Source organism: Mytilus galloprovincialis, chromosome 13, assembly GCF_965363235.1.
Source record: "Mytilus galloprovincialis chromosome 13, xbMytGall1.hap1.1, whole genome shotgun sequence".
Taxonomy (NCBI): domain Eukaryota; kingdom Metazoa; phylum Mollusca; class Bivalvia; order Mytilida; family Mytilidae; genus Mytilus; species Mytilus galloprovincialis.
In genome coordinates this window covers 39,532,903-39,560,886 of record NC_134850.1, presented here as the reverse complement: position 1 = coordinate 39,560,886, position 27,984 = coordinate 39,532,903, and the positions used below count along the sequence as shown (strand labels likewise).

Below are 27,984 nucleotides of genomic sequence, written 5' to 3'. Positions count from 1 at the left end.
ATTATTCAAACTACTCTTACAATCTTTCCATGAGTGATTTACATCACTTTGATTTATTATAACAATCATGACAACAAAACAAATTCACCAAAATTTTGAAAGTGTCAAATGCTAGCCTTTAGACTTTTGGTAAATGGCTAGTTTATATGTTGCTTTATCAGTATTCTACTCCGTTAGTCAACCTCCAAATTATTTTGGATTGCATTCCATAAGTGTATGTGTGAAGATATGTTTTTCTGTATAATGCATAGAAAGTGTTAATTGAGTTAAGATCTCAACATTAAAAAATACTACTGAATTTATTTTGAGCCTGAGTGAGTTGGCTTATATCATTCTCACCCTTTTATATTTTCATGAGATCTGCATTTTATATGAGATATATTGCATTGATAATTTGTGAAAAGAATGCATAGAAGAAAACAAATAGGGGAATTATAGTTTAAGGAGATTTGCAATCCACATTCAGTGAACTGCTAAATATATTTTAGCTGAAATTATCATGTCTTTCTTTGCTTAATTGAGTTTTTAGCTCACCTGACCATCACTTGGCGTCTGTCTTCGTCCGTCGTCCCGCGTATGTCGTCCGTCCTCTGTAAACTTTTACAAAAATCTTCTCCTGAAATTACTGGGCCAAATTTAACCAAACTTGGCCACAATCATCCTTAGGGTATCTAGTTTAAAAAATGTGTCCGATGACCTGGCCATCCAACAAAGATGGCCGCCATGGCTAAAAATAGAACACAGGAGTAAAATGTATATTTTGGCTTATATCTTTGAAACCAAAGCATTTAGAGCAAATCTGACAAGAGGTGAAATTGGTGATCAGGATCTGAAATTTTCAGACGAATCGGACAATTTGTTGTTGGGTTGCTGCCCCTGAATTTGTTATTTTAAGGAAATTTTGCAGTTTTTAACCGGATTTTTGTGACAAAAATGTCGGTTATTGATTTGGGGATGTACGGCGGGCAGCCGGGCGGGCGGGCGGCCGGGCGGGCGGGCGGCCGGGCGGCAATCAAATGTTGTCCGTGCATTAACTCATGAACCGTTCAACCAAAGCTTTCAAAATTTTAATATGTTATTACTGACAACTATACGAAGGTCAAGTTCAATAATGGCGATTTTGACTTTTAGCGTTCAGGAGTTATGGTTCTTGAAAGATTGAAAAATGGAGTTTCCAGTCGTGTCCGTGCATTTATGCATGAACTGTTCTACCAAAGCTTCCGAAATTTTAATATGCTGTTACTGATGACAAAATGGAGGTCAAGTTCAATAATGACGATTTTGACTTTTACTGTTCAGGAGTTATGGTTCTTGAAAGATTGAAAAATGTTTTTTCCCGTCGTGTCCGTGCATTTTCTCATGAACCATTCAACCAAAGCTTTTGAAATTTTAATATGTTGTTACTGATGACAAAATAGAGGCCAAGTTCAATAATGACGATTTTGACTTTTACCGTTCAGGAGTTATGGTTCTTGAAAGATCGTAAAATGGCGTTTCCATTCAGGTTGTTGCATTTACTCATGAACCATTCAATCTAAGCTTTTCAAATTTTAATATGTTGATACTGATGACAAAATGGAGGTCACTTTCACCATTCATCAGTAATGGTTCTTGTGATATAGCCAGGACACAAATAAATGTTAATAAATCCGGTTTGCTGTCGTTGTGACAGCCTCTTGTTGGTTATTATCTTGAATACTATTATAGATAGAGCTAAACTGTAAACAGCAATAATGTTCAGCAAAGTAAGACCTACAAATAAGTCAACATGACCAAAATTGTCAGTCAACCCCTTAAGGAGTTATTGCCCTTTATAGTCAATTTTTAACAACTTTTCGTCATTTTTTGTAACTTGTACAAAAATCTTCTTCTCTGAAACTACTTGGCCACAATTATCATTGATGTATATAGTTTAATGTTCAGCAAAGTAAGATCTAGAAATTAATAAGTCAACATGATCAAAAATGTTAGAGGACCCTTTAAGGAGTTATTGCCCTTTATAGTCAATATTGTCATTGAACAACTTTTCGTCATTTTTGTAATTTGTACAAAAATCTTCTTTTCTGAAACTATTGGCCAAATTTAACCAAACTTGGCCACAATCATTACTAGGGTATCTATTTAAAAAAAAGTGTCTAATGACCCAGCCTACCAACCAAGATGGCCGACATCAGTAAATACAGTAACAGGTGTGCGACACAGGCTCTTGAGAGCCTCTAGTTTGAGTTTATAAAGGAAATTTAAAGTAGGACTTATAAAAGTTCAAAGTCAGCACTAAAGTGCTCAAAAGGCTTTAGCACAAACCACAGGCTTTAAATTTGACACAAATATTTTTCAAATAACACAAAATTTAACACTGAGTTTGAATTTCAGGGTCTCCAAGATTAAATGAATGCTTTATGGCGCTAGTGAACATTCTTCAAATACTACCAGATAAGACACTTACATTTGTTGCAGAACATTACTTTATGAAGTTGAACTTAAGGTAAGATCAGATACATGCATCTGTTATTTTTGTTAAATACTTATGTAATAACTTCTACACCTACTGAATGGGTTTTTCAAGAACTGTCAATATACTTATTTTATGAAGCTATGTATAGTAAAATTAAGCTGAAAATTTATTATGTTATATAATATGTCAGATATTGTAGAACATAGATGTACATTAATATTTATTTTAGACTCCAAGAAAAAAGACAGTCTACTGTTATCATGTTAGATGCATATGGATCATTGACAAGTCAGAAGAGTCAAGAGATCGTTGGTAAAATGATTTTCCTTAGAACCAAACTAGATCCTGATTTGATTGTACAGTACATGATACATGTTGTTGGCGCTCATGACCCACCACACCCAGTAAGTTGTGTTGTCAAGTAAAATATAAAAAAGCATAAAAATTCAACATTTTATCCACTTCAAAAAATGTTGTACATACTTTTATTTCAGGCTTGCATAAGAGATAGTTTTGTTTTTATTTATTTTTATTCACTTAAAACGAAAATCAAAGAAGGTGAGACACAGGTGTTGTTTTCGCGGTTGTGTTGTTGTCTGCATCACTGATTGTTAAGTTTTCTGCTTAAGTTAGTTTGATAGGAACTACTTGTGAAAAAATTATGATAATTTCTTCAAAGTTGCATTACCATCAGTTTGATGACTATTTTGAGGCCCTGCACCCTAGGTCATCGTTAAATAATAGCGACTCTCAATTAAGAAGCAATGTTTCAGTTTTCTGCTCAGGTTAGTTTTATAGGAATTACTTATGAAAGACAATGATACTTCCTATAAAGTAGCATCACTATCAGTTCATCTTTTTTTATTGACCATTTTGAGGACTTGCCACCTAGGTTAAAGTCCAGTATCTTTCAATTAACTATCATTGTTGCTGTCCGTCAGATGTCTTTTTTTGAAAGTTTTGCTGACAGACAATACTTATTTCTGTGTCAACAGTTTTAATTTTTTAGGGGAGCAGGTTCTGATAAATTTTCTATCCCAATTGTCCAAAAGGTCAATATGAGATTTTTATTTTTATGCCCAAGTTGTTATGCCTCACTTTGGGGCATTATGTTTTCGGTTCATGTGTCTGTTGGTCTGTTATTCTGTTCGTTTGTCCGTCTTTCTCCCTAAAGGTCAAATTTTTTATGGCAAGGTAATTTTTGATGAAGTTGAAATCCAACCAACTTGAAACTTAATAAACATGTTCCCTATGATATGCTCTTTCTAATTTAAAGTTAGAGTTTTGACCTCAATTTCACGGTCCAAGCTGCAAAGGCCATTGCTAATAAATAGATTGTAGCTCAAGATCAGTTGATGACTGAAACATGTCAACAGAAAACATCTTTAGTGACTATTTTGTATTATCTTGGTGGGTCTTACAATTCTGGTGTTTCTGTTCTAACTGATACCATAATGATATTAGGATTTATTGTCCTCTGTTGACTCCATTATTCAGCACAATTGACACCAATTTCAACATTTCATTTGTAATTAATGTCTATGGCACCTTCTAGTATAATTTATTTTTCAAAACATAATCTTCAATCCAAAATCAAGTGAAGTCCATATATTAAATACTACATTGTATAAGCAATAGGTCTACTATATTTAGTGTATGGAATGATTGTAAGGTGTACATGACTAACTGTCATGTTTGTCATCTGACCTTAACCTCATTTTAATGGTTCAGTGATCAAAGTTTAGTTTTTGAGTTAGGGTCTTTTTTATCTAGCCTTCGACTTTAGTCGTCGTCGGCAGTGATCAAAAATATTCACTCTGTGGTTAAAAGTTTTAAAATTTTAATAACTTTCGTAAACTATCCTGGGTTTGTACCAAACTTGGACAGAAGCTTGTTTATGATTATAAGATAGTATCCAGAAGAAAATTTTGTACAAATAATATTCCATTTTTTCAGTATTTTACTTATAATTGGACTAAGTGTTTCTGCTGGGAAACATTACATTTACTCTGTGGTTAAAGTTTTGAAATTTTAATTTCTTTCTTAAACTATCCTGGATTTGTACCAAACTTGGACTGAAGCTTGTTTATGATCAAAAGCTAGTAACTAGAAGGAAATTTTGTTAAAATTTTGTACCTGTTTATCTGTATTTTACATATAAATGGACTCAGTTTTTCTTCCAGTTAACATTACATACAGTCTGCAGTTAAAGTTTTTAAAACATTTTTTAGATTCATAAACTATCCTGGATTTTTACCAAACACTGGACAGAAGCTTCTTACAATCAAAAGATAGTATCAAGAGGAATACTTTTATTGATTTTTTTCCTCATTTTTGTTGAGTCTGCGATTAACAACAAAAGTAGGCGAGACACTTGGTTCCGCAGAACCCTTACAAATTTTTTCTTAAACTATAGGATAAAAAATATGTAAACTATTTGTTGTATGGAAGGATTGTATGCTGTATATGTCAGCCCGACATGGTGCATTTGACCTTGACCTCATTTTCATGGTTCATCGGTCAATGTTGAGTTTTCTTGGTTAAATAGGTTTTTTAGAAACTATAAGGAAAAGGTCAACTATATTTAGTGTATTGAGTGATTGTAAGGTGTACATGTATTTCTTGTTTGGTTTATATGACCTTGACCTCATTTTTTTGGATCATGTTAAGTTTATGTGATAGTTGTTGTAAAGCTTTATATTTAGGACTAGCAACATAATATCAATGGTTAGTGAAGAAGGTGAGACATATTAGCATGTGCACAATGGTTAGTGAAGAAGGCGAGACATACTAGCATGTTCACTATTTTAATAGTACAGAACTTGCGAGACATTTAAGCATGTGTATTCTTCTTTTAAATTTTGCAATCCAAGAAGATTTAAATTGTACAGAATTTGAAACTGAATTTAAACTATATTTAAACTTCACTTGATATTGACTTTTTCAGATAATTTTGAAAAGTATGGAAGATATTTGTTTTCACCCTGAAAAGTATCCAGCATCACTGTATGTTGGAATCTTATATGACAGAGTTATGTTAGCCTTAGGAGCTGCTGCAAGGAAATTATATGATAGTGGTGAAATAGAGAGAGCAAAGAACATAACTTCAAAAATAAATGAATTAGTAGGATTCCATGGTAAGAATTTTAATCATTTTCTAATAACATTTATTATACGACTGCAAAAATTAAAAACTTTTTGGTTGTATATATTGCTATCACGTTGTTGTAGTTGTTGTTGTCATCAGCGTCATCTGAAGACAGATGGTTTCTGGATATTAACTATAGTATAAGTAAATAGAAATCAATAAAATTTTAACACAAGGTTTATAACCTAAAGGAAAGTTGGGATTGATTTTGGGGGTTATGGTCCCAACTATTCGGGAATTAGTAGCCAAAAAGGGGCCCAAATAAGCATTTTTGTAGTTTCCAGTCAATAACTTGTGTTAAAGTGTATGAATCTCTCTGAAACTATACCAGAAGTTCTCATACTACAAAGGGATGGTTAGGATTGACCTTGGGGAGGGGGTGTGGGGTGTGTTATGGTTCAAACCATTTTAGTATGACAACTGAAAACTTTGATAAACATGTTGGTAATAAATCTTTAGTTATGAGGCCAAAATTCCAGCTATAAATTTTCAAATCTTCAGTTGTAACGTCACAACTGTGTCACATGTATGAACAGTCAATATTTTTGTTGATAGTCACATTTTTATTTCAGATCCCTGGTTGTACAGACAAAAGAGATCCATTCAGACAGAAATAGAAGAAGAAGATTATGATAAAAAGCATGTGATTCTGTTAGAAAGTCTTGGAAATGCTGCTATTGACCATTCCTATGAGTATATTGTTTCTCATATCAATGCTACTAACTCACCCTGGATCAAAAGAGCAGGGGTGCATGCCCTCAGGAAATATGATAGTGAGATGGTAAGATATCTAATAGGTGTCTTTTATTGAGTAAACTCTATATATTTCTGAGTAAATGCTATCAACAAGGGGCATTCAGATTCTTTTGAAAATCCTTAAAAAAGTATATTTAAATATGATATGAATTATTTTAGTCTTCGAGGTGGTGGTCCACGTACCCTCAAACTGTTATTTCTTCTGCATAACTATGTGATATTGTGTATTGCAACAATAATATTTTTATTTAAAGATTAGAAAGTAAAATGCTTTTTAAACAAGACAATGACATATAGCTGTACATTTTTTTTAATAATGATAGATACCAAATGTACTTGTTCATTGACAAATATTTCTCTTTGTAATAACTGAAAATGAAATATCAAGTTGAATCCGATGGCAAAGGTGTAATTACTGTAACTGTTACAAAAATAAAAAAAATTAAAAGGTCAAATAATATGCAAAGTTAAAAAGCATTGAAGTCCAAAAATTCGTTAAGGTTATGCCAAAAACAACTGTGATAATCTATTCCAAATATGTCAACTGCAAAAAATTAAAAGAAGATTAATATCAAACTGTCCAGCAATTATACTGGTCAAGAATACAATAACCTATGGTTTATGATTGATTTTCTGTTTTCAAAGAAAGCAACTCCTCACTTAACTTGGAAAGTATAAAGGCAATGTTTAGAATTTTTCAAAAGGTTTTTATTAAATTGTAAACGGAGAGCATGTATCTACTCTACACATTCATAGTGTCATCACCGGGAATCGAACCACGGTCGTCTGCGTGACAGTCAGTGCGTTAAGCCACTGAGCCAAAGAATCGATTCCCTAGCTCAGTTGATTAAGACTGGCTTTATATGTTCTACCTGTACTGAGGGGAAGCAACCCCGCTACAAAATTATCAATTTAAAAAACCCAGCTATTTGAGAATGTCTATAAAAAAATTACTTACAGTTACAAGTACACCAATTTGCAACATTTATGTTTTGTTAGATCTATTGTCAATTAGCTATTCTGGCAAGGCAGTTAAGACTATTTTCATGAAAAAACATTGGTTAAATTCACACAATATATCATGCATCTTTTGGTTTTCTGGTCCAGTAATGAAAATATGACTTGCCTTACAATATTTTTGAAATAATTTTAGGCAGCCCAAGAAATATTGAAGATATCTTATAGAGATGACAGTGAAGAAGTCCGACATGAAGCTACCTTGATTTATCAAGCTCATCCTAGATATAGGTATTGTAATCACTAATCCTGCTTCTGACAATAATCTGGATATTTTATTGGCTTATAGATGGCTCTTTTTTGTGTTACCTACAGATGGTATATTGGCTGTGAATTCAAGGTTTACATCTAAATTGTTTATCAATTATCCATGGTTTTTCACACAAGAGGGTGTTGCTGAGCTAAAATCTCCTTGAGCAAATGCCCTGAGATAAGGACTGTGATAGAGAAACATTTGAGTTTGATAATTATAATATAATGATTAACCCTTTCAACGCTATACACGGCATATGCCGCGATGACGTTCGCCGTCCGCCACTGCTATTCGCGGCATATGTCGCGATGACAATAGATTTTTCATCCAGACTCTCAAACCATTCAGTTTTCATTCGGGTTCTCTCTAATTTTTCCTTGTATAAATCGAGGATATACAAGGTCCTGTTTGCGCTTGAAATCCCGGTTATTTTTATTATAAAATCATGCAGTAGAAGGAAAACAGTAGGAAAATAAAAACAAATATTTTGACAAATGCAAATGGCAGAAATCGGAAAATACGCTGTAAATATGAAAATATTTCAGCATTTCTATTGCAAAACCGACAACGAGGATTAGTTAAAAGGTTTCCTGTTATCTCAACGTGTTTATTACATTCAATTTGTGTGGGAAATATGATTTGATCGATCTTATCGAGACGTAGAAAAAGGGGGGAAACGGAGGTTGACTGAAAATTATGAGGATGGAGCCACTAACTTGCTCCACGATTACATTATACGATGTGTATGGTTCACTACGCTACGGAATTGAGCAACTGGTGTCTTCTTTATTATATGAAAAATAAAACAACAACTTAAATGAAGAGTAAAAGTCGTTTTTATTCAAAATTTAACACAAATACAATAATTTACACCTTTTACCTGATAATTACCTGAAAATGCAGGTAGCCTGATGAAAATTTTAATAAAATAATTGCATAACATTACAGTTCATGCTCTCCTGAACATTTTTCATGCAGTAACTTTGTCTGTATCTTTTATAATAAAAAAGATACAGCAGTTTGAAAAGGAATATTCTTTTCTAATGAATGAACACAAAAAGAATGCAGCAGTAGCAGCCATTTTTCATTTTTTTTTTGTGCAGCGTTGCAAGGGTTAAGGTATTTAGCTTATGACGTCTTTGATATTTACATTGACAAATTCATGTACTCCTTAATTTCTAGCAATAATTTTCTATCTCGAGCGAGTATCATGATATGAAAAAAATCAAATGAAAAGATCAAAGGAATAATATATAAAAAGCAATAAGTTTTACTATTATAACATGAATAAATGCATGTTGATAATTATTGTTACAAAATACCAGGGATTCACATTTAATTTAAGCAGTAGAAGGTCCAATTTTTATTGAAAATTCACTTTATAAAAAACAAAACAAAACACCCATCATATCTTACTAAAATTAACCTCATTTTCCCCCTTTTTCTAACACTATATGCTGTCATAACACATTGTACCTTTATAATTTTTAGCTCACCTGGCCTGAAGGGCCAAGTGAGCTTTTCTTATCACTTTGCGTCCGGCGTCTGTCGTCGTCTGTTGTCGTTAACTTTTACAAAATTCTTCTCCTCTGAAACTACTGGGCCAAATTAAACCAATCTAAGCCACAATCATCATTAGGGTATGTAGTTTAAGAATTGTGTCCGTTAACCCGGCCAGCCAACCAAGATGGCCGCCATGGCTAAAAATAAAACAAAGGGGTACCCTAGTATGGTTAGGGCAAATTTAATCTCACATATATGTTATGTTTTAAATTAGCACTTAGGTTTTACTACCAAAACTGTTTTTCCTGTGACCTATTTAAATCCTATATAATATAGTCCAGTCTATCTAGTACAAATTTGACCCTAAACCTTAAAGTAAAACAGAAGATTTTAAAGTTTTAATCTTTAGCATTATATCTCAAATATACACAGAAAAAAGTTCAACAAAATATAACTTGAGGAAGACTAAAAACTAATGATTTTTTTTTAAATTCCTATGGAGATTTGCATTGAAATTGGAGATAACTTTGTAAAAAAGGCAGAAATATCAATAAAAATTGATACAAAATTATAACTTTACTGCTTCTATTCAACAGAATGCATTGATTCTTGATATTTTAGTCGTCTTTATCAAAGGTGTTTTCATATCTTTTATCAAGCTACAACCTAGATTTCATAATTCATTAGTTGATCATTTATTAAATTTTTCAACATGTCAAGGTAAAGAATCTCAAATTTAATAAAAATAATTAAATTTATATTCTTCTTTTTGTGGTTTATAGTTTCTTTAAACAAGGTAGATGCTAAACAAATATAATTTACAGATATAAACAATACCAAATAGTCACATTATTGTTTCAAAATGGTCACAAAGCCACAAATTTACAATTTCTTTAATGAAAAATGTGCAAAAAATGATAGACTTACCCATCACACTTCGGTTTTGTACATTTCATGAGCAGAAGATGATATAATGTAGTCAAATACAAACTTATAACCCATCAAAATCATGCTTTACATGAATTTTGATAAAATCAACCAGAAACCGAAAAGAAATACTAATTTTTCAGAGTTATCATCCCTTCCCAATGTTAATTTCCATAGGATGATTTTGAGTTTTCTTTCAGATATATTTTATGGGACTTTTTTTGTGTAATTTTGGATCTTAATGCTATAGATTAGAACTTAAACATTTTCTGTTGCAATTAGTTTGAGGGTAAACCTTAGTTTGACTGCACTAATAAGGAAATGAAATCTAATATATTTTTGGGAAAAATGTTAAGATGATTTGTGGCGTGCAACAATTTGAAATTGAAGTAAGTAAGATTACGACTGAATGCAAATTCTTAGAACATGATCATGCTTCTTTTGGTTTTTAAGAAATGAAATATTTGCCATATGCTTCAACTTTCCAAAGAATTTGAAATTATGATTATGTGTTTTCTTCAAATGACAGTATATCAACAAATTGTCAAATCCCAACATGTAAAAGAGATTTAGTATGACTGATAAAAGTTATATATAGTGAAACTCTAGTACTTGTGCATTGTATTTTAAATAAAAGTGCACAAATAACTTTTGAAAAGTTTGTTTTTAACAAAAAATGAATATAAGATAAAAATTTTAATATGTATTAAGATGTCAGCATGGATGACTTCCTTTGTGTGATTTCGATTTTTTGATAGGTATTGGTTCATGTGAACACCTGGTATTACATTTTCACAAATTTACTCATACTTTACCAGGAATTTTATCTGTGTTTCATCACAAAAATATTTTGGTCTTTCCGAGAAATTTGTTAAATTTATTTTATGTCTATGATGCAAAATTATGCACATATGGGCAAGCAATAATATAAGAATTCTTTACCAAACAATAATCAAATTTAAGATTATATAAGTATCATGAGCCTGTCTAATACATGGGTCTGTACTGTCTGTTCTAAAGACTGTTAAATAAAGACTTTAAATACCCTGCCACGTCCTGTCCATATTTTTGTCTGAAAAATCTGACCCTCAATAATGATAAAATTGCATTGAAGAAATTGGGGAGATAATTGGTTCCTCGTTCCAGGAGGTTTAGTGTTGATTTTTATATGCCCATTTACGGGATATACTATGTTATACCATTTTCCGTCTGTCTGTCTGTCTGTCATCAATATGTCAGACATTAACTCATAAATGCTTCAACCAATTTGCATGAAACTTTGGTGAATTGTTTATATCTATTGACGAGATCTCCCTTTCCTTTTTTATAAATTTAAGATATTATGTTTCTGAGTTTTGGAGTTTTATTCATAACATAAAGGTTTTTTTTCCAGTTTTCTGACAATAACACAAAAAAGCTTTCCCCAATTTGCTTCAAACTTTGATAAATTGGTTATATATATTGATATGAGCTCCCAAGATTTTACGTTTGTGAGTTATGGGGTTTTATTCATTATGAAAAGGGGGATTTTCCAGTTTTCGGACAATAACTCTAAAATGCTTTGAGCAGTTTTCCTAACATTTGGGTAAATCTTTTATATCTATTGTAGTAAGCTCCCATTTAAAGCCATAATAAACGAGTGATGGGTGAAAAATACTGTAATTCCAATTCTTGAACGAATGCATACAAACATCATTAACTTAGTTTTCTGTGCACAATTTTATCACTTTTTCGCATAAATATTGTATAAATAGTCAATTTTTTTTTCCATCATTCAGTGTTGTTGCGAATATATGGCAGGTAATTAAAGTTCGTGTTTTGAAGCCGAAGTTTAACGATTGTCACCTGTTTGTTAACAAACAACAAAAAAGCATGGATATTGAGCATGTGTTTAACATGTACAATCAGAAAATAGTTTATATTAAGGACATCCATGCATATTGCGATCACCAGATTTCCATGAGGTGAGCCACACTGAGGTCACTTTGCATATGGTAAATATGTTGGGAATTGCTTCCTAGAAGGAAGCAATAAAAATAAAGTAAACTTCTTCTAAATATGAACAAATTGAAGAATTTTCTTCAGAAAAAAGTATATTTACATAAGTTTTATAATGAAAACTATTCATTGAGTTATAAAAAACATATGCATTATTTCTTTTTAATTTGAGGTTTCTTATGTCAGACTAATTTTTATAAATTTAGATTTTACATTTCACAGTAATGTAAATTTATGTATAAATAAGAGTGATTTTCAAGTTTTTGAACAATATCCCTAAAGTGCTATGAGCAGTTTTCATTTAACTTTAGTGACTGATTTATATCTATTAAGATATTATCTCCCTTTGGATTTTTTTAAATATCTGATATGGCATTGAGAAGTTATTGGACTTTATTCTTTCGAAACAGGATGGGCAAATCTGCAATGATGGTGCAGTGTTTATTTGGAATATTGTCGTAGCTGTTTTGTTATAAGTTGCTGAAAACAATGATTTATCTTGTCTGACTTAAAGACAAACTTGTATAAGTGTATGAATCTCCATTAAATTTTAGCACAAGGTGCCATACCACAATTGGAATGTTTGGATTGATTTTAGAAGTTATTGTCATAGCTGTTTAGGAATAAGGGGCTAAATAGGGGCCAACAAAAACATTTTTTTTTAGGGTTCAGAAACAATAACTTGTATAACAAATAAGTTTCAGCAATGCCAAAATATAAACATATGGTATCAATAGGATATGTAGGATCATGAGTTTGCATAACTAGATTTATGGCACACAAAAACTAACTTAAGTTATATCGATGATGCAGGTCACAAATGTGAGAGTTATTATTTGGTAAAGATAGCATAAAATGCTATCAAAATCCCAAGTTACTGACTTGATATCTAAATCTTCCAAGGCTTATCACTACCTTTTTGATTCACAAAATATAGTGCATTGATCATAACATTCTATACCTACCCATGAACATTTTCAGAGATTAATCAATGTAATATATATGCTCAGATATTCAAGTCACAAAATAATGTCTTTCCCTTTGTCTGTCCGTCTTTACGTCTGTTGGTCCCATTATGCATGGCTATAAAGCTATTCCACACAACTCTTACAGTTGAAATGTAATGAAGTTTTCTTTTTTCTGGCTGTTTGTACATATATTGAAGGTGTGGTCAGGGTTTTTGTTTTTATTGATATTTGCAATCTTTGTATCTGTCTCCAAGACACAGAGAATGCCTTTGTTATAATACAATAAATTCAGAGTGGAGTAAGGGGTCATCACTAAGTCCAGTTTATCTTTTACTGTGCCCTTGTCAAACTTCATCAACTTGTGGATAGTTCTTCCTCTAATGCTGTGCCCATCTACTGCACTATTTTTTACATATTGCTATCTTTTATCACCAAAATATAAAACACTACATAATATAAGTAAAGATGTTTGTCATAAAGTGATCTATGTTGCACAGTAGTAGACAAATAGCAATATATATCAAGTCATGTTTTGATTTTTAAAAACAAAATCAATGTTGGTAGCTATACCGTATGATGATGCGTCTTCAGAATCATCACTCAACAACTTCTTGTTTGCCTTATACTAAAGGAAGGGCGAAGGTATCATTAGTAACCAGATTCACATGTTATTTTTATGTACACATTCATTTCCTTGATATTGATTGATAATATTTTACTTTTACAGAAGATCAATCCTGTCGGAACAAAATCTAGTACCACACAGTATAGAAAAAAGAGGTTTCTTTGAAGGATACGACTTTACACTTGAAGTACCATCAATAGATTGGAGGAAACTTTTGGGAACCTCCCGTCTTGGAGCGTCATTTGGATTCAATATGGTTAATTTCCTTGCTTTGAGAATAGGTGATATATTATTGACATTATGGATAGAATTAAGATTGCTTCTTTTTTTCCCTGTTAAACCAACCTAACTTTTTAAACCTCTTATTAATAACTGCAGAGGTTTTTTTTTGTTTTGTGAATAAAAAAGGTATGTGTCTCTTTGGCACATTCCCCATTTCCATTCTCAATTTTATGTAGATATTTAAAAAAAAAAATGGCAATATATATTTAATTGTATGTTGCTCATTCTTGTGGGACAACATACTGTGGATTCATTTATTTTTGTGGGTATCAATTTTCGTGGATTGCTGAAAACCTTCATATTCGTGGATATTTGATTTCGTGGTTTTGCCAATCTCTGTATTCAAAGCCTAAAAAGATATATTATTCATCAAAGTTGAAATGAAAATTGGAACATGTTTGCAACTTCTTAGCTTGAGGAATATGATAGGCAATGAATTTGTGAATTTCTTGTCTTCCACTCCTGTAAACTGTATAGCTGACTCGATTTATCCAAGAATAGATTTATCCAAAATAGATATATCCAAGAATATAAACCACACTTGGCCACAATCATCATTGGGGTATCTAGTTTAAAAAATGTGTCCTGTGACCCGGCCAACCACCCAAGTTGGCCACCATTACTAAAATTAAAACATAGGGGTAAAATGTAGATTTTGGCTTATATCTCTAAAACCAAAGCATTTAGAGCAAATCTGACAGGTGAAAAACTGTTTTCCTGAAATTGATGAATCTGACAACCCATTGTTAGGTTGCTGCCCATGAATTGGTAATTTTAAGGAAATTTTGCCATTTTTTGATATTATCTTGAATATTATTATAGATAGAGATAAACTGTAAACAGCAATTATGTTCAACAAAGTATGATCTACAAATAAGGTAATATGACCAAAATTGTTAATTGACCCCTTAAGGAGTTATTGCCCTATATAGTCAATTTTTAACAATTGTTCGTAAATTTTTGTAATCTTTTACAAAAGTCTTCTCCTGAAACTGCTTAGACTAATTATACCAAACTTGGCCACAATCATCATTAGGGTATCTAGTTAAAAGAAATGTGTCTGATGACCCCACCTGCCATCAAACATGGCTGACATTGCTAAAAATAGAACATAGGGGTAAAATGCTGTTTACAAAAAAATATCAGGTAAGCGACACATGCTCCTTAGATATTTGTTCTTTGGGAGGTTGTTGAACTTTGTCATTTTTTGGAGTATTTACTTGCATAAGAGGTGCATAGTGTTTCCTCTAATTCCTCTTATAAAAGTGAATTATTGACCTATGCACTCCCATGCTCAACTCTTTATATCACTTTGCATCTGAGGGGGTATCATTAATGTCTCCCAGACACAATAATATCTGAAAGTAAGTCCTACTTTCATTTGTTTTCCACTAGGACTCTATAAATTGATTTTGAAACTTCTGTAAATTATGGTTTCTTTTTGAGACGAGCCAATTATTGTGATCATACAAGAAATATGGTTTAAGCAAACTTTTACAATCAGAGTTGTGTTGGGAAAAATACAATTTTAAAAACTTTAATGTTAACAGATTTTTTCCTCAAAAATGTTTATCTCAAAGATTTTTGAGTGTTCAGATGAATCAATGCAGTTTGTCTGACCAAAAATCTGACAATCCATTGAAAAATTTCATGATGCCTCAAAATGAAAAAAATAACATAAGCACAACATGGACATTTTCCGCTGAGATTAAGGATCCCATTCCAAAATATAGTAATTTAGGCTACTGGGTCCCTGATAATTGTTTTCCCTGGTCTTGGTTTGAAAACCAAACATAAAAAAGAACCTGCATTTTATTTAAGAATTGAAAAGAGGCTAAAACCTTTTAAATGTTAAGAAACAACTTACTGGCTCATCTTCATTTTTCTGATGTCAGTTTAAAAAAAAATGGAATTTATCTAGAACCGAGCTTGAAAATTATTTGCTATTGAAGTGAATAAATGTATATCATCTAAAAGATTTAAGGGATCTTGAGACACCTAGTAGCTACTTTCATAAATAATAATTAAATCAAATATATTTTTTAGCTCCATTGTCTGGCCATTTAAAAGTCAATGTACACGATGAAGCATATGCAAGACTACACTTGGGAGTAATTGGAGAAAATGTTGATATTATTCAAGCATTATTGTGTTTTAAAGGAGATACAAATTACAACATCAACATTTTACAGGTTAGTTTATTGTTTGCCACAGTCTCACCACAGTACATTATCAAAGGTTTATTTTATTTGTAGCTGTTTCATAGAATACAAGTTCCTTTCCAATACTTATGTTCCAAATGCTAGAAATATTCTCAAATATAATTTGCACATGAAGAAAGAGTAAATAATTTGATCCAGGGGGAACACATACATAGTCAGGGGGTTCAAGGGGTTTGTAATATCCCCCCCCCCTTTGAAAACAAATATGCACAATCAAATATGACGTTCTGTTTTAATTGTAACTGTTAAAGTTGAGTATGATTGTATCCAACCCCCCCTCAGAGGAGGACTTCTGATGGAGGAACAAAATTAATATACATTGACTACTGTTGATATTCCTCACATTTTTTTCTCCATTACAAAGTATTTAAAAAGTTACTGGTTTTATCACTCCAAAATCTTTAAATAAAGAATTTATTATTATTATTATTATTATTATTATTATAATATGTTGAACTACTCAATATAAGTTTTGGGGTTTGTATCTTTGCTTAATATGTTCACACTGTTTGTTTGAAATGGCTGATTGATCTTGTTTATATATAGAAACATGAATTAATTAACATACAATGTTGAAAAAACCTTAACAGTTAAGAATCATTGTCTGTGTCCAAAAAGAACTACAATTTGGAGGAATCTTGTTTTGTTTGTTCATGTGTTTATCAGCTCTTTATACCAAATCTATTGCATATGTACTGATTGATACTTTAGTTTGGGCAATTACTGAAGCTGAAGGTATATGCTTAGATTGGTACTCTATGTGATTCGTCTTTATGTTATCTCTTCTATCTTGTATATATACTTAAAATGTTCATTTCTTTTGAAGGAAGATGATATAAAGTTCATAGTCAAAATTGTAACAAGATTTGATGAAGCTATACAATCAATTTTGGGAGGCATCAATGCAGGAATCAGACTGATAAAATATTTAATAGAAGGAAAAATTAATTTGTATGATCTAGTACTTACATTTGTTGATTCATTAGTGCAGCTTCCCAAACGGGTAAGTAATTAAACCAAGTTAAAAATAATAGAAAGTCTACATATGCCAATCCTGTCAACTGATTTTGCATGTCAAGCACAGCCAGGAATTTAAGAGCTCATATGAGATTTATTTATTGTTATCCAGTCAGACCAGTTAATCAAATAACCCTAATTTTGACATTGGACCCATGTCAACTATATTGTTGTGCCTTGAGACTTGTTCGATTTCATTAGTTATTTGCCTCTCAATATAACCTGTAAATTTGTAATTCTTCCAGGAAAAAAATTCAACTCTTTGTGTTAACTATAAGATTAAGTGGCAAATAAGGTGCTTGGCTTCCTTTGACAGCTATGGTGTCAAACACACTGTTAATTTACACTAATAACATGAGTCTTAGGTCATGATTTGTGTCTTTCAAAGATGTTTGACAACAAAATTGAGTTACTCCCCTTTTTTAGCTTACCTGGCCCGAAGGGCCAAGTGAGCTTTTTCCATCACTTTGCGTCCGTCATCAGTCGTCGTTAACTTTTACAAAAATCTTCTCCTCTGAAACTACTAAGCTATATTAAACCAATCTTGGCCACAATCATCATTGGGGTATTTAGTTTAAAAAATGTGTCCCGTGACCGGGCAAACCAACCAAGGTGGCCATGGCCACCATGGCTAAAAATAGAATATAGGGGTAAAATGTAGATTTTGGCTTATATCTCTGAAACTAAAGCATTTAGAGCAAATCTGACATGAGTAAAATTGTTTAATCAGGTCATGATCTATCTGAAATATTAAGATGAATCAGAGAACCCGTTGTTGGGTTGCTGCCCCTAAATTGGTAATTTTTCAAAGAATTTTTGCCGTTTTTGGTTATTATAGATAGCTATAAACTGTAAAACTAAACAGCAATAATGTTCAGCAAAGTAAGATCTACAAATAAGTCAACATGACCAAAATGGTCAGTTGACCCCTTAAGGAGTAACTGCCCTTTATAGTCAATTTTCAAAATTTTCAAATTTTTTGTAAATTTTGGTAATCTTTTACAAAAATCTTCTCCTCTGAAGCTACTAGGACAAGTTTAACCAAATTTGTCAACAATTATCATTAGGGTATCTAGTTTAAAAAATGTTTTCTATGACCCTGCCCGTGAACCAAGATGACCGACATGGCTAAAAATAGTACATAACGCAAAATGCAGTTTTTGGCTCATATCTCTGAAACAAAAGCATCTAGAGGAAATCTATTGAGGATATAATACACCTAATCGCTATTTATTCCATTCCGGATAAGTTCTAAAATTACACAACTTTTTCATCCAGTTGAAGCTATCTGGGACCCTGTTTAAACAATTCACCACCCTTACCAAAAAGTGCTAACATGTTGCACATAAGTTGCACATAAGATGCTCACGTTAGAAACTAACATGATTGCACACGAGTTTTTTAACATGCAAATTAGGTGAGCATTTTGTGAGCAAAAAAATTGCACATATGAAACTAACCTAATTTGCATGTTAAAAACCTCACGTGCAACTGCTCATATGAGCTTTTGTTTCACATGTGCATTTTATTAGATTGCTCATATGAGCAGTTGCTCACATGTTGCACACGTGAATATTATAGTTGACCAAAACAAAATGGCTGCTTTAAAAAAGGAATATTTTTCAAATTTAAATGAAAATCTTAAATAATTCAGTTGAAAATAAAATAACTGATACATCATGTTAAAAGAGTTATTCTTTAATTATTGTCAGTTAATTATGATTTTCATATCATTTTTTTTTTTTATTTAAACAATAATCATGATCATGACTAAAAACATAACATTACATTATAAAACTAATAGAGGGACTTGCAAGTTTAGTACACAATGAATGTCTTTGATTAATAAATACTGTATTTCAAAAAGTTTAAAAAGGAAAAATCTTTATACATGTAGTACTTATTTTGAAGCAAGTTACCTGTATATATATTCCCATGAAGGACTTAATATTGTAATATATTTCAAAATCTGACACAAAAATGAAAATAATGAAATAGAAATGATAACTTACAAATAATTAACCACAACCACACTGGTTTTATCAGATTTCAACAATGCCTTTCTTCAAATAGCACAATATAGGACTTAACATTTTCCATATCCATCTACCTCCATTTATTGCATGCTTTTCATGAATTTGAATTTACAGGAAGTACATAACTAGGCATGTCATTTTGAAAAAGCTCATATGAGCAATGATGTAGGTTAGTTTTGAATGGTTAGAAGAATGGAAAAACTTTTCAAAAAACAAAACTAACATAAAACTAACATGGATGATAAAAGCTCACCTGAGGTTTGAATTGCACATGTGAGCATTATGTTAGATTTTTGTGGGCACATATGAACTACCAAACTGCACATATGAGCTACCTGATTTGCATACAATTCTCACTTGCATCTCATGTGCTTCACATGTGAAACTTATGTGCTTTTGTTAGCAATTTCTGTACGGGCATGCATGATACTTTTTAATGAGACCTGTTTAAACTACCGTAAATACTTCAAACAAAATATTTTTTTATTTCAATTTTAATTTTGAAAAAAGTGGATCATACTATATCAAAGTTTCTTGATGATCACTTTCTAAAGTTTTTTCTCCCTCAGCTCACTACTGATGACCTCCATTTTTCGGCCGGTGACCCAAAACAGGAAGTTGTATAAATGACTGTTTTTCCTGGATTGGACTAAATAGCGATAAGGTGTATTGTTCATTAGGTCAAGATCTATCTGCCTTCAAATTTTCAGACCAATTGGGCAACTTGTTGTTGGGCTGCTGCCCCTGAATTGGTAATTTTAAGAAAATTTTGCAGCTTTTGGTTATTATCTTGAATATTATTATAGATAAATATAAACTGTAAATAGCAATAATGTACAGCAAAGTAAGAGCTACAAATAGGTCAACTTGACCAAAGTGGTCAATAGATCCCTTAAGGAGTTATTGTCCTTTATAGTAAATATTTAATAATTTTCATAAATTTGTAAATATTTGTAAATTTTTACCAATTGCAGCTTAAAATGTTGAGTTGTAGCCAGTGTGCCATTTTCCCACTCACAGTACAAGCAAAAATATGATTAGTAATCAGTTGAAATAATATTTTCCACAGTATTTAAACATGTGAAGCTTATCAAAAAAATAGATCACAACCAAATTACTAAAACTTCTGTTGAAAAAAGAAATAATTTTATTTCATATAAATTTTTATTATTTTATAGGTTGCTAATCTAAGAAGTATAGCAATGAAAGCAACAAAGAAAATTGGGGAATATGATCGAAGTGAAATGCCATCTTTTATCAAACCGGTAGAACATTTGATTTTCAAAGTGCAGAAATTTCTTGGAAATTTAAAATCTGATGTTCTTTTATTTTTTAATGTAAGTATATAAGTACTGTAAATTAAGAATCAAATCATGCATAAACCAGGATAATAATGTAAAGAAATAAGAAGATTTGGTTACTGATTGCCATTGAAACAACTCTACCAGTGACCAAACGATGTAGAAGTTAGCAACGGTACTACTACAAGTTGTGTTTTTATGAAACTTTGAAAAACATTTACAATGCAAGATAAATTTTGTTTACATAGAAGTAGATTACTACATGTACTACCAAAAATTCAAATTTGAGTATAAGAAATGTAACTGGACACATCACTACCACTTACGCCTGGTTTCCACCAGCATTCCAGGAATAATACACCTTATATTTTTTTACGAGTTGTGCTATTCATCTTGTGGCACTGTTAAGGCCACACTTAAAAGTATTTTGGTTTGCCCAAACCCTACCCAAAGGTTGAGACAGTGGGTAGGTAGATCGGCATTTTCTATTTTTTTTCAAAAAAAGAAATTGAAGTATCAGATGTTTATAGTCTTCATGCCTATTTGATTAAAAAAAAAAACTTCTTCAAATCAGGACAATAAAAGAATTTGAGTAGGCAGCTTTTTTCTGGGTAGGTAGCGTTTGGTCAAACAAGCCTATTATTTATTATGGCCTTACATAAAAAAAATCTTTAAATTTCAGTTTTAAAAGTGGCAACTTTAAATTCAGAAAATGTTTTTTTGATGAACAATTAGTTTCTTCTGTTGGGCTAACTGTACTCTGTTACATTAAAGATGGGAGAAGCAACATTAAATTCAATTGATTTTAAGATTTTATGTGTGATTTGAATTTTTTAGAAAGTTGGAAGATCTTTCTGTGTTGTATTTTTAATGTAATGCATATGTTTTCTCAAGGAATTAAAAATTTTGCTTATTTTGTGACATTTAATTTTAATGACTGCTTTTTCCCACTATGATTTACTTGTTTAGAAGCCTTTCAAATATGCAAATTTTTTAACCATAGTCAACTGCTTGATTTCATCATAATTGATCTGTTTTGCGTTTTTGAAAGATGAAGCAGGGGCCAATCCAGCTATTTTTTAAAAGGGGATTCCCAACCCATGATGAAAGGTGGTGGTGATGTTGGTTTTTATGCCCCACCTACGATAGTAGAGGGGCATTATGTTTTCTGGTCTGTGCCTCCGTCCGTCTGTCTGTCTGTTCGTCCCATTTCAGGTTAAAGTTTTTGGTCAAGGTAGTTTTTGATGAAGCTGAAGTCCAATCAACTTGAAACTTAGTACACATGTTTCTTATGATATGATCTTTCATATTTTTAAACTAAATTAGACTTTTGACCCCATTTTCATGGTCAACTGAACATAGAAATTAAAAGTGTGAGTTGTGTGAGTTTCAGGTTAAAGTTTTAGGTCAAGGTAGTTTTTGATGAAGTTAAAGTCCAATCAACTTGAAACTTAGTACACATGTTCCTTATTAGTTGATCTTTTTACTTTTAAGGCCAAATTAGATTTTTTACCCAATTTCACGGTCCATTGAACATGGAAAATGATAATGCGAGTGGGGCATCCGTGTACTTTGGACACATTCTTGTTTTAAGGGGGGGGTTATAAAGATTGCAAAACCTTATGCGACTAACTTGATATCTAAATCTTCCAAGGCTTATCACTACTTTTAAGATACACAAAATATAGTGCACTGATCATAACGTTCTATACATCCCATCCATTACATAACTTTAGCAAGGTGCAGGAATCTGTTCTTAAAATATCAATAATGTCATTGTCATTGTTTAAGTGATCTTTAAAAAATAAGGTAATCTTCCTTTGTCCAGAATTAATATTTAATTTGACTTGCCATTATTAAATTAAAGCAAACTTTACCATTCAGTGCTAACAAGCTATTTGTTTATTAATGTGAATAGTGCCTCTGGGTGATAATTGCAGTAATAAGAACTTTCATTTGTAATTGGATACATATAAAGAATGTTTATTTTCCTGAAAACAATAATTAATCTCACATTTTTGTCAATTCTTCATGAATGGTGATAAGTACAGTAATTTCTGAATATTCAGTAAATAGTTACAAATGGATGGTTAAGAATACATTAATGATTTTTTTATTTAAAGGTCACCTTACTCGTTCAAATAAGATTTTCTCATCACTTGGCATGCATTGTTCCATATTTTTCACATTTGTAAAATTTTGAAGATAAAGGGACTGTTTTTTAAATAATGCCCCTGGCATAGGGGAGGGGGCATTAAGATTTACTTGTCCGTCTGTACATACGTTCGAACGTCCAAAAATTGGTTTCGGTTCTCTGACTTGAGTTTGCCTCAACCAAATGTTATGAAACTGGTACACAATGCTTCTAACTGCAAAACACAGATTAAGTTTGAAATTTAGTGGCATCACTTTAACTGTTCTGTGTTATGCCCCTTTATAAAATGGAAAAATTGCAAAATTTTTAGTTTCCGTTATCTAACTTAAGTCTGCTCAACTAAATGCTATTTAACTTATACAAAATGCTTATTACAATAAACGAATATCAATGGTACAATTGTTCAAATTAATGAATCAACTACAATTATGGACAAGGAAGGTAACTTCAATTTTAACCAACTACAATTATGGACAAAGGAAGATAACTCCAATTTTAAAACTTAATTTTCACAATATTATCAACTACAACTATATATGATGCTTCATACAATGCAATGTTCACTGAAAAAATTAAAACAATCTTTACCCATCGGTGCTTGCTTCATCGGTGCTTACATTAAGCACTTTGATTAATGTCCTTCAGTTTTGTTCTTTTATAACCTTATATAGTATTTATAAATGTCAATAGAGTGACTAGATGAATATCACAATAATAAGCAGTGTTCTCCCCAGGATTTTTGGATAGCGCTGTGGTAAGGGCGTAATTTTCAACAATTCTCAATAACTGTTGCGGCGCGCAGTTTGTATGTAATTTATTTGTTATGTGTTTTTCTTATATTATGCTATTGATGTTTTCTTGTGTAATGATGTCCTTATCATGCTCATGGAAGTTACCCCTTTGTTTGTTAGTGTTATTGTCTGGATATAGAAGAAGAGTCTTTTTTTCTCCATTGTAAATTCATATAATCCTCATATTATCTGTGTATAAAACCCAAGGAGAAGTCTTTTTCCATGAAGTGTCTATACCAGACTGCCTATGTGAAGATTTCTTAGCACTAACAGGTGATGTTGCAGAACATGTAGGACCAACAATAAAGTCATTGTCAGCTTCTGTGTTTGGTTTTGCAATCCACTGTAACAGTGAACTGTTAACCTTACGACCGCAAATATTGAAGATTTGAAGAAGTCGTATATTGGTATGACGTTGGCGTCGTTGTCGTCATCCTTGCTGTCGTCGTCCGTTGTCCGACTTTTGGTTTTTGCAATATAACTTTAGTATAAGTATATAGAAATCTACGAAATTTAAACACAAGGTTTATGACCATAAAAGGAAGGTTGGGATTGATTTTGGGAGTTTTGGTCCTAACAGTATAGAAATTAGGGGCCAAAAAAAGGTCCCATATAAGCATTTTTCTTGGTTTTTGAACAATAACTTTAGTATAAGTAAATAGAAATCTATGAAATTTTAACACAAGGTTTATGACCACAAAAGGAAGGATGGGAATGATTTTGGGAGTTTTGGACCCAACAGTTTAGGAATTAGCGGCCAAAAGGGTCCAAAAATAAACTTTGCTTGATTTCATAAAAAAATTAATTATTGGGGTTCTTTGATATGCCAAATCTAACCCTGTATTTAGATTCTTAATTTTTGGTCCTATTTTCAAATTAGTCTACATTAAGGTCCAAAGGGTCCAGAATTAAACTTAGTTTGATTTTAACAAAAAATGAATTCTTGGGGTTCTTTGATATGCTGAATCTAAACATGTACTTAGATTTTTGATTATGGGCCCAGTTTTCAAGTTGGTCCAAATCGGGGTCCAAAATTAAACTTTGTTAAATTTCAACAAATTTGAATATATGGGTTTTTTCAATATGGTGAATCTAACCATGTATTTAGATTTTTAATATTTGGGCCCGGTTATCAAATTGGCCCACATTGAGGTCTAAAGGGTCTAAAATTAAACATTATTTGATTTCATCAAAAATTGAATTCTTGGGGTTCTATAATATGCTGAATCTAACTATGTGTTTAGATTTTGGATATTGGACCATTATAGGTAAATGTCCAATTTAAAATTTTTAAGTTTTTAAGTTTAAGTTCTTAGACCACATTCATTCTGTGTCAGAAACCTATGTTGTGTCAACTATTTAATCACAATCCAAATTCAGAGCTGTATCAATCTTGAATGTTGTGTCCATACTTGCCCCAATTGTTCAGGGTTTCGACCTCTGTGGTCGTATAAAGCTGTGCCCTGCGGAGCATCTGGTTTAGTATAATGATTTCTCAGTTTTCTGATCTTAACGTTTATTAATATTCAAATAGCTTCATCCAAGCTGGACATCGAGAAAGTGAATTTCTCAAGTCGTATCAGCTTGGGGTTTGTATGGATAGTAACTCAAGTAAGCCAGGCAAATTGTAACAAACCCCCGTGTTTGATCGTTTTTAAACTCATTGTTTGTTTAAAGTTCGTAAAACAAGTTTGTGAGTGTCATCGGTAAATGCGGTCAATTTATTTCGTCTCATTTTATTCATATATGCCTCTTTACATTCTTTTAATTAAAAAAAAAAGATGTCATTTTTGAAATCTTTGTTAATTTTGATCTTTCAAAGTCGACATTTTGTAAAATTTATTAGACTGGTCCTGCAGAGTTACTTAATACAACGGAAAAAAATCATTCAGAAATAGTAAACCAGTCGACCAAGTGATCCGAAGTGACATATAAGTAGGAAATTTGAAAAAATTACGAAAAAAATATAGCAACGCGCTTGCGTTTGATGGCGCTGTGGAAAGTTCAATAGAACAGCGGGAAATTGTGATAGCGCTGATAATCGCAGCGCTAAAACGGCCTGTGGAGAACACTGATAAGATCTCCCATTCTGAATTTGATACATATAAGTGAATGCGAACACTTCTGAAATCGCAATAATTAATTCGCATTTTGTCCCTTCGTGGATTGGAAAAAAAGTGCACATAATGATTTCTGAATTTACAGTCAATAGTTACAAATGGATTTCTCAGAATACATAAAAGATTGTTGAGCCTCTAGTTTATGAGAATGCCTCCTTTATTTGTGAATAACATATACACTCTGCTGTACTTGTAGAAACTGTATGAAGCAGTGACTGTCATAATTCCAGAGAATGCCAGAATTATTTTCAAGTCTTTAGAGGACATAGTTTATGGAATTACACATATAATAAAAGAGCCTCTTGGAGCATTAGCAAAAGTTGGGAAAGGAGTTATTCAGTAAGTTCAACTATTTAGATATCTTTTATTCAGGAGATTTGTAAAAGTTTGGTAAAATTCTGTCTGATTGATGGTAAGACACCCACATGTAATGCACTGTTTACCATCTGTCTGTCCATCTGTTGTCAACATGTTGGACAACCACTCAAAAACACTTTAACCAATTTTCCTGAAATTTTGGTGAATGTTTATATATTTATTGATTAATTCTATGAATTACTGATTTTATGTTTAAGAAGTGAGGAATTTTTCTCATAAAAAAATATGGGATTTTCTAATTTTTGTTTACTGTGACTTATAAATTCTTTAAGCAATTTTCATGAAACTTTGATGATTGGTTTATATCTATTGAATTAAGATCCTTTTAGAGTTTTATTTGATAGATTTTTGACATATGACATTGTGGAGTTAAATTTTTATAATTGATAATCAGCACTGCTGTAGTTATAGGAAACTGTGATTAATTACCTTCAGAAAAAACATGATTTCTAGTTAAAACTGCATGATAACAATCACCAAGGCGCTTGATGAACTTTAATAGTGCAGGGATACACTACAGGCAATCATCTCTATCAGGTAAATGACGTCATATAGGTGCACATAATTGACAAACTTTTCCAGTGATACATAACTCGAAAATTTCATGTTTTAGGATTTATTTATCTGTGTTGAGGTTAATTGAGACCAAAAGAACGATACAGGAAGCACTTTCTAGTCTGAAAGGTTAGTAGAGAAGCCATTAAAGGCAGTCTTCAAACTTACTTACTAGTCCAGGCATTTTTGAATTGCTACTACAGACCAATAGAATTTATACATACATTTGTAATTAAAAAAACCAACTTCAGGCATTGTTGATGAAAAAGTTTATTGTGTACACTGTTAAAACACTGCATGGCAAAGTTCTATTTAGGAGATTACTGTTTTGTATTTTAAGCTCCGACGGCATCAATTGGGGATTTGATGGTCGCAAATAAGGTTTACTGGCGATGCGTTAGCGGAGACAGTAAACGGGTATTTGCGACCATCAAATCCCCAATTGATGCCGTCGGAGCTTAACATACAATATTGTTATCTCCATTCTAATGAAACCGACAAAATAACGTTAAAACATGTTTTTAAAATCTGTCATATGCCGTCTGTGCTTGCTCGTTCGTCTCATAGCATCAATTGTCAATTGATGTCATGTAAATGAGTGACGTTATCCAATCAAAATGATCGTTACAAATGTTGTTGCATTAGAATGCACAATGACAGCTTTTAATATACTTTTATCCAGGTTCTAAAATACATTTCTTCAATAATTAAGCTAAAAAAAAATGTTGCAAATTTTGAAAATGTACTGTATTTCTATTTTGATATAGGTCAGTGAAATCTTCAAACTATGTTCGTATGAAGACAAAGGAAATATTGATACTGATAGTTAATGATAAGAATACATTTCTTTGTAAATACTAGTGCTGTGGTACTATACTTATATCTTTATAAATTATAAATGTTCAGATGAAATAAAATGTTTTAAATCTTTTTCATAGAGTTTTAAATCTTTTTCATAAAGTTTTTTTTTCAGAGTTTTATTTTTTTACAGAACCAAATTATTTAAAGACTGTTCCACAAATGATTTGGTAAATTAGAACTGAAAGGAAGAATCAAAATTTTATGAATGATAGGAGTTTCGTAATGTATAAATGATGAAATTATGTCATCTAATACCCACATCAAAATTTTATAAGAACAGCTATATTGCTTTTATTTCTACATATTTTTTATCTACCAGATGAAATATATTTATTTCAGACTCCAAGTTATATTGGCTTGACTTGACTGAAATAGGTGAAATAACGGATTTGTCGGTTACAGTGATGAATCAAGTTTCAGTTAAAAGTAAAGCTTGGGTTAATGAAAACATTGAAGAAGACTCAGTTAGACAATTTACCAAAGGGAAGCTGACTTTGGTAAGAAAATAAAAAAATGCTAGCCTTGCAACAAAAGTATCATAAAATTGTTATTGTTATGTGATATTATTTAAGTGTAATGATTTTCATACTTTTTAATGAAATTTAATTGAACATTT

The 27,984-nt window shown here is 31.8% G+C and overlaps 1 protein-coding gene across 1 annotated transcript in view; it reads left to right on the top strand.

Annotated features, from left to right (window-relative positions):
• The window catches only part of LOC143057528 (uncharacterized), a 68,708-nt gene extending 40,831 nt beyond the window's left edge, over nt 1-27,877 (top strand). The window contains exons 11-21 of the mRNA XM_076230839.1: nt 2,374-2,485; nt 2,685-2,859; nt 5,403-5,592; nt 6,176-6,384; nt 7,513-7,607; nt 13,753-13,931; nt 15,979-16,124; nt 20,386-20,544; nt 25,771-25,913; nt 26,566-26,636; nt 27,708-27,877. Of these exons, the coding sequence (XP_076086954.1) occupies nt 2,374-2,485; nt 2,685-2,859; nt 5,403-5,592; nt 6,176-6,384; nt 7,513-7,607; nt 13,753-13,931; nt 15,979-16,124; nt 20,386-20,544; nt 25,771-25,913; nt 26,566-26,636; nt 27,708-27,877 (1,649 nt within the window). The remainder of the gene's footprint in view (nt 1-2,373; nt 2,486-2,684; nt 2,860-5,402; nt 5,593-6,175; nt 6,385-7,512; nt 7,608-13,752; nt 13,932-15,978; nt 16,125-20,385; nt 20,545-25,770; nt 25,914-26,565; nt 26,637-27,707) is intronic.
• Nucleotides 27,878-27,984: the final 107 nt, after the last annotated feature.